At 38.2% G+C, this 13,163-nt stretch overlaps 1 protein-coding gene across 2 annotated transcripts in view; it reads right to left on the reverse strand.

Moving 5' to 3' along the window:
• The window catches only part of LOC101175682 (receptor-type tyrosine-protein phosphatase N2), a 373,019-nt gene that overhangs the window by 15,660 nt on the left and 344,196 nt on the right, over positions 1-13,163 (reverse strand). For both annotated transcript variants that reach the window (XM_023965497.1, XM_023965498.1), the window contains 2 exons: positions 10,471-10,637; positions 565-618 (listed from right to left, as the gene is read on the reverse strand). In XM_023965497.1, the coding sequence (XP_023821265.1) occupies positions 565-618; positions 10,471-10,637 (221 nt within the window). The remainder of the gene's footprint in view (positions 1-564; positions 619-10,470; positions 10,638-13,163) is intronic.

The raw sequence follows: 13,163 nt of genomic DNA on the forward strand, positions 1-13,163 counted from the left end.
AATCCACCTGAGCACATGATTTTGAAACTTTCCTGGTGTGACCCGAGCTGAAAATTGTGGAGCTGTGGATGGAGCTCCTTAAGGACAGCTTTAATAGTCTGCTGCAGTCTGACAGTTAGCTGAAAAAAGTACAATTTCACCATGGTGGAGGAGTCATTACAGCATGTTGAATAATAGATCACTCAGAGCAAGAGTGAGCTGGACCCCGAGGGCTATCTGATATGAAAGCTTTTTTTAATCTGATCATCAGAGGAAGTTTGGACATGAAAACCGCCGCTGACTTTTCTGCTAAATACCGATTTAATTACGTCTTATTGGTCTGAGTTTTTCCTCAGGTGATGGAGATATGTAGATGTGATTACACAGTCTGAAACAGCTGGACCATTTAAATTACCAATTAAAAGTTGCCCTGGTTTGTAAACAGCCTTTTTGGCGCTTCTCTTCAGTTATGTTGAATCTTTGGATGACATTTTGCAAGTAAACAATGAAACAAATCCCCAGCAGCAATGACAAAAGTCAATACAAAAAGTGAAACCCTGTTTGTTACTGTGTGCATGAACTTGCCTGCAGTGGACAATGATGGGACAGGAACGACCCCTGTAGCACTTGTTGACCTTCCTGTAGAAAAGGAAAACACAACAGACACAGGAAGTTGTGTTAATGTCAAAAAATGCAAAGTTTTAGACTAAAAACTATTCTTCCAGTTTTGTTCAACAGCAATCCAGTTTGTTTGTAGTGAAATGACTCATATGGTAAAAAGAGGAAAAAGGATTGTGGAGATTTTTAAAAAAATCAGAGGTGGCTATAAGTAAAAAAAAAAAGAAAAAAAGAAAAAGGGATGAGGAGCCTAACGTCATTTTTTAGGGGTGTGTTTCGGCAAGAGTCTGGTGATGTGATACATGTCCCGATACGCGTATCGCAATACGACGCTTTGCCGTCAGGATTTTGGCTGGAGCAAGCGGTCGGGGGTTTAAGTGGAAAAAAAGAGTCAGACACTAAAGGTCACTCCTAGAAAATTAAATAAATTTCACCCTGACAGCATTTTATATCGATACAAATATTGCAAAATGAAATATCGCGATGTATCGCTGAATCAAAAATTAGTGCTCCTACAGAGCAAACTGTCCATTTACCATTTCAGATAAAAGGCAGGAAAAGGAAAAAATAAATAAAAACTAAACAAAAACTATAACAAAAATTTCTTATCGACCCCATGTCAACTGAATTCATGAAAAGTAATTTTTGTGTTTACTTTCATGTAGATAATAAGTTAAGGTAAATTTGGGGGCAAAGTGTTTTGATGTGTATTGGCATCAACAGACGTAAAGAGGTTAATTAATAAAAGCGAGGAGTTAAATCATCAAATCATCAGTTTTTGCATTCAGAAATATTTAATCTGGGAAGAAACTCAACTTTCAGTAAATTATTTTCAATAGTCAATCTTTCAAAGTAGAAAGATAAAATAAACAGAAGTTTGAAAAGTTCAAAAAGAGCTTTGGATGAAGTCCAACACCCCCCCCCCCCCCACACACACACACATCCAAGCTCAAAAAGGAGCAAACTAGCACTATCACCTTTACTAAAACCACACACTGTACACAATGATCCATGATTGAAAGTTCCCCCAAAAAAAGGAAAAACCTAAGAATAAAAACATTGAAAGTTTCGTTAAGTTATTGAGCCACTTAACTATATCTATCAATGAAATCCTTCTGTGTTGTAGCCTTTAGTTTATTGAATGCCAACTGTTTAAATCCTTACCACATTCGTTCCATAACTGAACCCCTCTTGTGGAAATAGAGTGTACCTTTGTATTTGTATGTACAGCTGGTTTAATACAAAGATTTGAAAGAATTTGAAAGTTGTGAAGAATAGTTAGAAACTGCCTTTAACTTTTATTACACTAATGGTTTAAACTTGAGCATTTAATGTCATCTCAAAATTATATTACATTTGAAGACAGCACAGCCAAGCTATTGTTTTCACAGTTTATTCTCATCCTCCCTTGTTTCTGTGCATGTGTTTTCTGCTGAGCAGGCCTCAGAGTTATCTTCACTTTAGCCTTGGAGCTTCTCTCCAGCAGTTACCTGTGGGCGTGATTTTCACACAGGGTCCATCGGACGATCTTCTGAATATGCAAATGCAGGGTTTTTATACCAAGCCCATCCCTGAGCTCGTTGGTTCGGACTTTGAATGCACCATGTTCATCTGTCTGTCCCCTTCGTGTTTGTACGAAGTAAAACCTCCACAAAAGATAAGTAACTGTTTCTGAGTCATTATTCATTATTTCTGTGTGCAAGAAACTGACGGGGTTACGAACTAATATAATACAGTCCTTTCTAGAGAATCCAGTTTCTTCACAAAAGTATTTGTTATTTCTTAAACAGAAGTGCTTTTCGATACTTTGTAATAAATTAATGTTGTTTTTTTTACTTTGATAATAATTAGGATCATTTTAAAGTCAAAAAGATATCTGAATGTTTATATTTTATTATGTTAACAGTACGTTGGTCGGTTCTATGAAGGAAGATCCAGTGATGTTTCTTATGGCTTTTTTTTAAAGAGGAGTTATGTTGTTTTGTATGTAATTACCTATAGTTAAACACAGTATATATTACAAAGTGTGCAGTGATGACGGACTTAATATTTGACTTTGTGAAAGAACAGAAATTGATTTGAATATTTAAGAATTTACATGATTTATTTGTTTCTATCAACTTAATTTTTCATCAATTATCACATCGTGGAGCATAATTTCAGACAGTCTTTTAATTTGATCAGTATTCATCATCACTTTCAAACTTACTTCCATTTTCAGTACTACTTTCAACAGCTGCACGCTGATTAACTACCGTCAATTTAACAATGTAACCATTGTGAAGTTAACCTTTTATATTCCACAGCTAAACTGATAGCATTCAAATCTTTAATAACAATTGTATCGTTGTTTATTTATATGCCTTTTTAACATGTCATTGACTTAGAATTCCTTTTTTAACATTATATTACATTAACATTATATGTAAGAGTGTAATAAAACTGAACAAAATGTGTTTTAGATAAAATAATTAATATTAATAAAGGTTTTAAACTGTGACCTTGTAAATCTTAATTTAATCAATTGAGTTTTTTGACAGTTACAGCTATTGCTAATAAAAAGTTCAATCAGGATCTTTTTTTCATTTACTCCCATAAAACGTGTAGTAATGGGAGTATCAATACAAAGTATCAAAATATAAATACCATTACATCACCAATTTATTATTTATTAAAGTATTGATTATTTATAAACGGAAAAGTAAAAGTCCATTTTCTAGATTTTTTGTTGTTGTTAGGTAAGTTACTCCAGTGTTTTCTGCCAAAACAGCCCCCAGCCCAATAGCATATTGAACTCTTCAGTTATGTGACCAGAGGAGCTGCAAGTTGTGCGTTACCCTTAGCAACGATACAGCACAACACGAGTAGGTATTTTTAGAAAGAACGGTTTTGTATTTTAATATTGCGCATTGTTACCAAGTCAGTTTTTGATGGTATTTGTTTTTAGAATAAAAAATACTATTACCAATAAAAAAATGTTCAGTAATCAGTAAATGTAACTAAAATATTTTATGCAAAAATTAATTGATATCATTGTCGAATTTTGAAAGTGTGGTGACGCCCGTCACTAAAAATTTGCTTTCCATACTAAATACTGCATGAATCTGTAAGAACACAGCCTTAACAGCTGGTTTTAGACATTGACTGGATAAAAGAACTGAACTGAGGGGCCCTTTCCCACTCATGTTCCAAATGGGAAGTACCCGCCGGCTCCAAAACGCCAAAATGTTTGACAGATACTCCCGAGCTCATTTTAAGTGGAAGGGGTGAAGACTTCCAACAAGTTTACTTCTGATTGGTGAAAGGTTGCCTTAGAAATGCTGACTCAGACCGACTTGAAACAATCACTGCTTACTGTCGTCCGTATTGCGAAAAAATGGCGACAGAATTGGTTTTATTTCGCTGGAGCTGGAATTAAGGCATTTTCTATGGGTGATGTCGCACTCGCTCAGTCCAGTTCTCTGGTTTTATATCACAAATAAATTGCCTGTTCTACAATCCAAATGTTTATGACGATGAAATTCCTTATTTTAAACGTTTCATTGATAGTCAGCCTTTCAGATAAAACCTTTAAAGTATTTACAAGAGTCTGAACCAGTAACATGCTTTCACCCTAAACTAAAAGTAAATAATCTACAGCAAAGCTCCTATTTTGACATGCCTTGTAAAGCTAAGTTGTTTGCCCTAAAAATAAGTTCTTTTTAGACATTTTGCCGCTGCTGCTATGGAGACTTGAGGCAGTGAGACTGAGTTAGATCACAGCGGGAGAAAACATCTGATCATTTTTCATGTGATGCCTCCACAAAAGCAATATTTAAGTGGAGCACACAGCATTGTGTGGTGTGTGAGGATCTCACTTGTGGCTGTCAAAATTCCAACATCATCCAACAACCAGAAATCAAGGCATTCAGAAAGAAATAATAGTTAAGAGGACTGACACCACTCAGTAAAGACACAATGGAAGCTTCGTTTTTTTTCTCTGAATTAATAGTTTTTATGATAATTCCCTCACTGCAAAAACTGAATCTTAAAGAAGTAAAAAGACCATTGTTCCCAAAAATCTCTTACTTTCTGTCTTGCAAGAAAAATAATCTTTTCAAGAAAGTTTTTCAAAGGAAAAATAATATTTGACAATATTGGTGACTGGACTTTTTTTCTAAAATAAGAATTCTTGGAACGACAATTTCTCTTATGCCATTATTTGCTCATTTCAAGAAAATCTTTCAAATCTTAAGAATTGTTGACTCATTTCTGTCTTTGCAGGGACACTAAAGATCCTCCACAGCATTTTTAAGACTTTCTTTGCCATCAAAACGATCCTTTAATTCAGAGACAACTGATTAGATTACGCTGCTCTGCAACAGCGCACAAGAAAATAGAAAATAAAACGCATCTTTCTTTAAACAGACACAGACTTTGGGTTACATCCATTTTCAAAGTACTTATACTTAATACAGTGGAAAACATATGCATCAAGACAGAAATATACGTTTACTTAAAAAAACTAACAAAAATACTAAAATGTATGACAAAAAGTTTTTGATTTGTATTGTTTGTTAACCTTTTCCCCTTTCTTTATATCAACTTCAGCTGAGCAGAATGGTCAAAGTTTTAATGGTTGTTACTGTGTTTCTAAAGCCAGTTTGAGAAGCAGGGAAAGGTTTCGAATCCTTCTGATTTCTAGGTCATGTTTCTCTTTGATTTTCAAGAGCTGCATAAGAAAACAGCCAACATCACCAACTCCATCTGTGCCTGTGCCTCACTCATCTGCAAAGCTGTGGGGCGACATTCAGTCAATGTGTTGAAGAGGATCCTCTGGCAAATTAATAGTTTGAGTCTCAGTGGGAGCAGATTGGTCATCTGTCCTGTTTGTTTTGGAAAACTTTCTCTTTTCAGCTTGCTTGCTCTGAAATAAATTGATTCGTTTTGGGTTTTTGGGTTTGACGTCGGCCTAACAAGCAACATTTGACTTAAAAATTAGTCATTTCAGGCAACTCTAACCCCAAACCCATTGTATGTGTTTGGTCTTGCAGGTTATCTATTCTAAGAAGCGCATTGTAAAAGCAACCAAACCAATTTAAAGAGGTGAATATTTTTGGGCTTTGCTGTCTAATTAGAGTCTGTTGGACTTTCTTGGTTTAAAAAAACATTCTTAAATATAGTTTGTCAGAAAATGGAAGAATATAAAAGGTATGCAACAGTGGGAACAAATATTTCCATTGGTTACCAACAAATAGTACCTAGTTTTACAGCGAGAATAACAAATGACATTTCAAAGTTTCATATGTTTCTTAATCCCCCATTTTGTGTATGTAAAATACATCCCAATAGAGCAGGAAAATCCAAGAGCCCATGGGAAACAGTTGCCATGGAAACAGTCGGCAGAAGATCCCAAACGGACAAGAGGCAGGAGCGTAAAAGATTCTGAAAGGACGTGCCCCGTAAGAAAGACTCAAGCTTGACTGACAGTAAAAGATTAACAGTCAGAGAAACAAAAGGGAGGAAGAGACGGATGAAGTGGATGAAGATGGAGAGAGATGGTCCGAGGACACAGACACCCTGATGGAGATGGAGTACTTCCACTTAGGAAACACTTGGAGTGTGTGAAAGCAGACGCGGTGCTTACAGATTGCTTTGGATTTCGGAAAAAATGCGTTGAAAAGTGAGCTCATTGATGTTTTCCTTTACTAATTAAAACAGTGCAGGTTTTCTAAAACTGTCTCAAATCTGTTGCGATTAACTTTTGCAAATGTGCACTTTACTAAATGAATTAGAGTTCCAGTGCAATCAACCCCAGAAGTACCAAACATGCACTTTGTGTTTTTTGAAAGTGATTTGAAGAAAATATTATTTGACCGAAGCAAAGCAGAGCCTGCGGCAAAAACAGTCGACATTAAAAGCCTGCAAAAGCCATTTGTTCATTTTTATGCAAATCCTCATCATGCTTCTCGTCTCTTCCCCCAGAGTCTCCAAGATAATGAAGAAACATTCAGATATTTTAAAATATTACCATCATAAGATTTTTTTTTGCCCATATGAAATGAAATTTGAATACTTTTTTGGATTTTATTCTTCGATCGGGTCAAAAACTGTCAGCAGAAACTGACCCGAGCTGACTGAAGGATGGAGGGATAGTGGGAGAGACCAATACAAAGGCAACCAAGCAAAAAAGGGAAGCGCGGTGAGAGGAGATTGAGGCAGTTGAGCAAACCAGGAGCAAGCAATAAAAGCAGGAGGTCATTACAGATCAGTGAGCACAAGGAGGGAGGAGTAAAAAAAAAAGAGGGAGATGGGGGTAGAACACAGGAGCAAAAGGGAGAGGGGGAGGACCCATGGGGCCCGTGGTTGTAGAGTCACAGTCTCCAATGATCACTTTTGTGACTATGCAACTGGGCTCATATTACTAGCTGCAACATCACAAAAATGACACTGGCAACCGCAAGTTAGCTGGTAAAACAGGAAGGAGAAGCTCAGAGAGGATTTGTAGGTGGGGCTTCACTCCAGCATGAGTTACCAACATCAGCAGACAGAACAGACCTGCATCCTCAACCCAAAGAGGCGCAAAAGAACAAAACCATCCAGAAAAAAAAAAACAAAAAACGGGCAGTGAAAGAAACTGCAGTGATAAAAGTGACAGATATCTGCTTCTGCTCCTTCTTCAGAGTGTGGCGACCCCACTGGCCCATGAGAGCAGGCAATATTTCCTGACTGATGGTGGACGGTGGCGCCCACCAGACCCTTTACAACGACTATGAGCACAAACTCCCACTATTGATGTCTGGTCTAATTGATGTGCCGCAGCAGCGCGGTGACACCAGGCTTTTTATAAAACAGAGCTGGGCTCTGTTGCCCAAGAAAATCCAGTGAATCAAAAAAAAGGAGCCAGGATGGCCCCCACCTAACAGGCAGTACAGTATATCAGTTTAAAAGAGGTTGAAGGGCAGAAGGGGGTGGCAGTTATGAAGACATTGGAGATAAAGGATCACTGACTGAGTCACCACAGTTCTTTCTGAATTACACTGTTGCAGACTCAAGGTGGCCTCCACGTTGGAGATGTTTCTCCCGTAAACCTGTCTGAACTCACAGATGGACTGACCTAAACTGGAATTACTTTTATGTTTTTTGTTCTTCTGTTGGATCCTGGGACAAATCTATGTCATTTCAAAGAAGAAAATGCAAAAATTAAAGAATTTGAGATAACAAGAAGTAATTTCATAAGAATCTTTTCATGTTCAGAATACAGATTTGGTGTCAGAGAGCGAGGAAGCCAATGAACTGGTAAATGGTATATACTTGTGTAGTGCTTTTCTACCATCCTTTGCAGTCACAGTCCCATTCACCCACACACACATTCACACACTGTTAGAACACTGGCACCAACCGATAACCACCAGAAACAATATGGGGTTGAGTGTCTTGCTCAAGGGAACTTTGACACATGCGCAGGAAAACCGGGAACCAAACCTGCGATCCTCTGATCAGAATTTGACTGCTCTGCCTCTGCATCATGGTTAATGTAAGCATGAGATTGTATTTGTGCTCCTTTTAGTAAATGAAGAAGAAATCATCCAATCCAATCAATCATCATAAAAACAATTCATAAACTTGCTTTAAACTCTCTTATTTTCCTATGAATGGATGCAGACACGTGCTTAATTACGATTACTGTATAAACAACTGCGTATAACAGCAAGAAATGCAATAGAATAAAGGAAAAAATATTTAAAAATATATGTTTTCCTAAACATGATTGCTGAAGATGTTAGAGTTAGAACAAGGGTTCCTTCCTTTTGGAACATGAGATCAAACTAATAGTTCATAACCCAATCATAATGCAGAGCTAAGACGCAAATTATCTCTTTCACATTATACAATGCTTGATGATGTAAAACAAACAACATTTGAATTTCCAACAATAAAATTGTGTTTAACGCGTTAACACTGACGCTTTAGCTCCAGTGTTGATGTTCCTTCAAATACCGTAACTCTACAACTGTTTACATAATTTACACGATTCCAACAGATTCTAAAGCAGAGAAAAACAGCCTCAAACTGATATGCAACAACTTAAAGTTGTGAAGATTTCATTACATTAATATAAATCAGCTTATTCTGTCACAGAGAAAAGCAGCTTTTATGCAACACTTTACGATAATAATGTGTTGCATATCGATGCAAACGATATGAAAAGCTGCTTCTCTCTGGACAGAATCAGCTGACTCATGTTGATTGTGCAAACGATCCAAGAGTTACAGTATGTCAAAGAACTGTTATTTAAGTGTCACAGACGACATCTCAGTTAAAAGGTAAAACAAGCATAAATACTCCGTCATTGTAGAATAGTTAAAAAATTGTATCTCATGATAATAGCCTGCGCACATGTAAGTTTAGTGAACACTACCAAAAGCAAAGGATGGAAAAAAAGATATAGCTGCGCTAAACGGGGCTCCATTTCAAAAACCCCTTCAATAAGAACACGAGAGACTTTTTCAACCCAATTTCTGTTTCCTTGTTTGGCTCCTTTAGACTCTAAAAACACAGTATTCTCCAGTGACTTTATGGTTTTAAATCTGCTGCTTAAGCTTAGAAAGATTTACTTATTTGGCTTTCTTGTCAAGTGTCAATCAGATCAATGATTGTAGATCATAGTAGACACAATAAATCCTTAACAAAGATTTATTAACTGGAAAAAAATATTTGTCCTTGGTCTTTAGCCTGATAATAAATAATTATTTGAGGATCAAACCAAGGAATGGGAAGCTTTCTTGAACACACCAGTCTCCATTTTATGCACAGAACGCACTGATGATGTCAGTACAATGCCACAAAAAAACTAATTGAAGTTGAGTTGCATTTAGGTTTTTTTTCCAGAAAAAAGTGGATTTGTTTGCACGTTATTGAGACACTTGCAGCACACGTCAAGAAACCGAGGCACTGATCAGCAACGCCTGGTAAAGATCTGTTTTATCTTGTGATGTCCATTTAAAAAAGTTGCATACAAAAGTCAATTTAAGAAAAAAGAAACAGACAATATGGAAGAATCTGCAGAGAAGCCCGAAGCCCAAGTATTTGACCATGCAGATAAATGTTGAGATCTTCAGGTACGGCGCTGGAAGGGCAAAGATTTATTACAGTCGGTTCACTCAAACGGCCTCTAGACATTTCAGCGGAAGGTTACACAGTTATTCCAGCAATGAAAGAGAAGGAGCTGGTTAATGATGTACGACTGAAAGCAGGAAAACATTTTTTCACAAATAAAAGTGTTGGTTTATTATCAAATATGCGCTGCTTTTTCAGGGGCTTTAAGTACAATGGAGGTTCAAATATTCAAAGCACGCAGATTACTTTTGTAAATACTGGTTTGAATGTGGCATATTTGTGCATGTGGTCTTTGTGTTTTTATTTTTCCTCCAATGGATTTGTGTCGCAATATCTTTTTAAAAAACATGACAGATATGATAAAAAGCCATTTTTTCTTATTTCTAGATGGGGGGGGGGGGGGGGGGGTTTCTCAGCAGGAGCAAAGCAATGAAGCGGACAAATGAAGAAAACTGGAGTTAACTACCGGTAGTCAAAGAGGGGAAAATTTGACAGCAACAACAGGTAACGACAAACTTACCGAATGTTCCAGCCATGAACAAACACAAAGATGTGGAAACACTGTGACGTCTAAGCCTTTTAAAATTTAGGAAGGATTTCTTCAAACAATTCATTATATTATTCATTCACAGCACCTTTCAAGTTTGAGTTCACCTGCTTTTTGCAAACTGGACCGCACTCTTGTTTTAAAATAATCCTGGCATCTTTGGTGAGAAGTTAGAGGGAGTAAAAGGTGTTTAGAAGCTCCAAACTCTTTCTGAAGAGGTAGCCTACCTGCGAAAGTCGAGTAGTGTCCGGCTGGTCTCTGGAACGTTTTGGTTGAGCCAGGTCAGGAAGTGGAACTGAGTGACGGTTCGAGTTTCGTTGGTCTGCATGTTCTTCAGGTAGAAGCTCCGAACCAAGAAGTCATCGCACCAAATGTGTTCTGACACCAGGTTCACCTGTGAGAACAGAGCAGACAGATAGACTCTGAACTGGTGTGTTCTTATCTCAGGAGAAGTCCATTTACTCCAGATGGATGAATATTCAAATGCTTCCTTCATGTAAAGTCATTTTCTGAGTGAAAGGACAGACCACAAATGTGTTTGCAGGAACAAGGCAAGGGGGCTTCTGTGTTCAAAACTTGCATTCACTAATAGCTACACAAGTTTTTACAACCATTTTCGGGCTCCATGTACAAAACGTGCGGCCATTAAACATCCATTGACTGTTATACCAGGTAGAACTTTGGTCAATCAGGGATTCAGATTTGGTAGTGACGAATGGATGGCGTCCCTTTTAATTCGCTGAAGTGCCAATCGTTTGAAAATTGATCATGGAGGAAAAATGGAAAATTGTGGTTTGTGTCCAGATGGAATTATATGACACCAAGTCTTTCATATATTGTAATAGAGCTGTGACAGAAAAAGCTAGGAGCAACATTTGCACCGCTTTGACAGTTCAGATTAAGCCTGTTCCAACTGTAGGTGATGGACATGCGCAAGCTAGTATCGTCTACCGTATTTTCACGACTATAAGACGGACTTGAAAGTCTGAAATTTTCTCCAAACTGTAGGGGGCGCCCTATGAGGCGGGGCGCCTAATGTGTAGTTGTGGGGCCGAGGCATATGGGCCAGTTGGAGTGTCATTCTTAGCGGGCTGCCATTTCACTGTCTACAATAGAAGGCTGTCTGTGTCCCGCACATGTCACAGCCTCTAACAGGTTCAGCAAGGTGGGGTGAGCAGGAGAGGAATTTCCTCACAATGGTTCACCGCAGCCAAGCCCATTTCTTCTGAACACACAAAACCGTAACAACATGAGCGTCACTTCTCTTCACAGCTCTTATGTCGACACTGCCCATAAGTCTTAGTGGCCATGGGCGGGGCAAAGTCTCAGGTCCCCACAACATTGTTTATAAAATGGCTGAAGCCCTGTTTAAACTGCAGCTATCAACTACGCGGAATGATGGATTTCTAGATGCTGTTTTAGGACTGAAAAAAAATTCAAAACCATCTCAGATTTGGTCCAGCTGCATTTTTTAAACACACACTGAGTGTTTGTGTGTGTGCTTAAGCCGTCTCTTCGCTAGTGCGTGTGATGCACCTGCGTGAGGAACAAGGAGGGGGGTCAGGCGCTGAGCTCAAGTGAGTCTGTGAGCGTGCATTCAGTTTGTGTTAGCCAGTTAGGGAGAGCAGTCAAAAAAAAAAGGTTTCCCTTAAAAGAACATGGACTGGTTCTTTTATTGACCCACTCTAGAGGCTCTGAGGGTCCGAACGGGGCGTTAACGTGCCCGCGCCTTAACACCCAGTGCACCTTTTGTATGTGTCAAAGACTGAAGACATTGGAGATAAAGGATCACTGACTGAGTCACCACAGTTCTTTCTGAATTACACTGTTGCAGACTCAAGGTGGCCTCCACGTTGGAGATGAAATCCCCCCTAACTGAGACCGCACCCTATAACCCGGTGCACCCTATGGTCATGAAAAGACGGTAGTTAAATGTGCATTCAAAAACACACGTCACATTCACCGTGTGTCCGTAGCTTGACACTCAGACCTTTCTGAACGAGTCCTTACTCAGTGTTAAGTCTGATACTCTAAGCCCAAATGAGCCCATTTTGATTTAAAGGCAATATTCAGGATAAGGAACAAGATCCTTTTATCAGTAATTTTCTGGAGTGTGAATGATAACTATTACCATTGGAAGAAGCTTGGTGAACCTCCAGTATCTTCTGACTGTTTCTTTTCTGTTCTGAGGGAATTTGCTCAGTAAGACTGTTCCTCTGCTCTGTAATTTTTAACATAACATTTCTAAGGCCATAAACTCATTGAACAACTAAAAATTAATTTGTTCAAACTGAAATGTTGTGGCATAAATACGATATTATGTAATTACATAAATAACTAAGATATTTCCTGTTGCTGTAAAACTCATTTCTACATTTTTATTGCAGCATTTACAACTGTACAATGAATTCTTCATCGGAAGATGATCATTTTGGACAAAAACATTAGAAACAAAATTTCTAACAAGTTGTTGGACTAATGTAGTTAATGAAGATATTGGTTCTATATATGCGCATCAGGGATGAATCCATCAGAGAAACTGATCAAGTTAGATGTGTTTGGAGATACTTTAAATGCAGGGAAGCAGGTTGAGATGGTATTGGGCACACTGATAGGAGGAACAGTAGTGATGTTGGGAAAGGATGCTGAGGTTGGAGCTACCACGAAAGAGTTCTAAAGAAAGACCAAAGAGGAGGTTCATGGATGTAGAGAAGGAGGAGATGAGGAGGCTGGTGTGAGTGAGTAGGATGAGGTTGAATGGAGAAGGATGATTTGCTGTGGTGACCTCTTGACCTCCAAATGAAGCAACTAAAAGTGGAAGATGTTTGGGGAAACAGCAGATAAGATCACTATTCAATTCAATTCAATTCAATTTTATTTGTATAGCCCAAAATCACAACAACAGTCGTCTCGATGGGCT

Source organism: Oryzias latipes, chromosome 17, assembly GCF_002234675.1.
Source record: "Oryzias latipes chromosome 17, ASM223467v1".
Lineage (NCBI taxonomy): Eukaryota > Metazoa > Chordata > Actinopteri > Beloniformes > Adrianichthyidae > Oryzias > Oryzias latipes.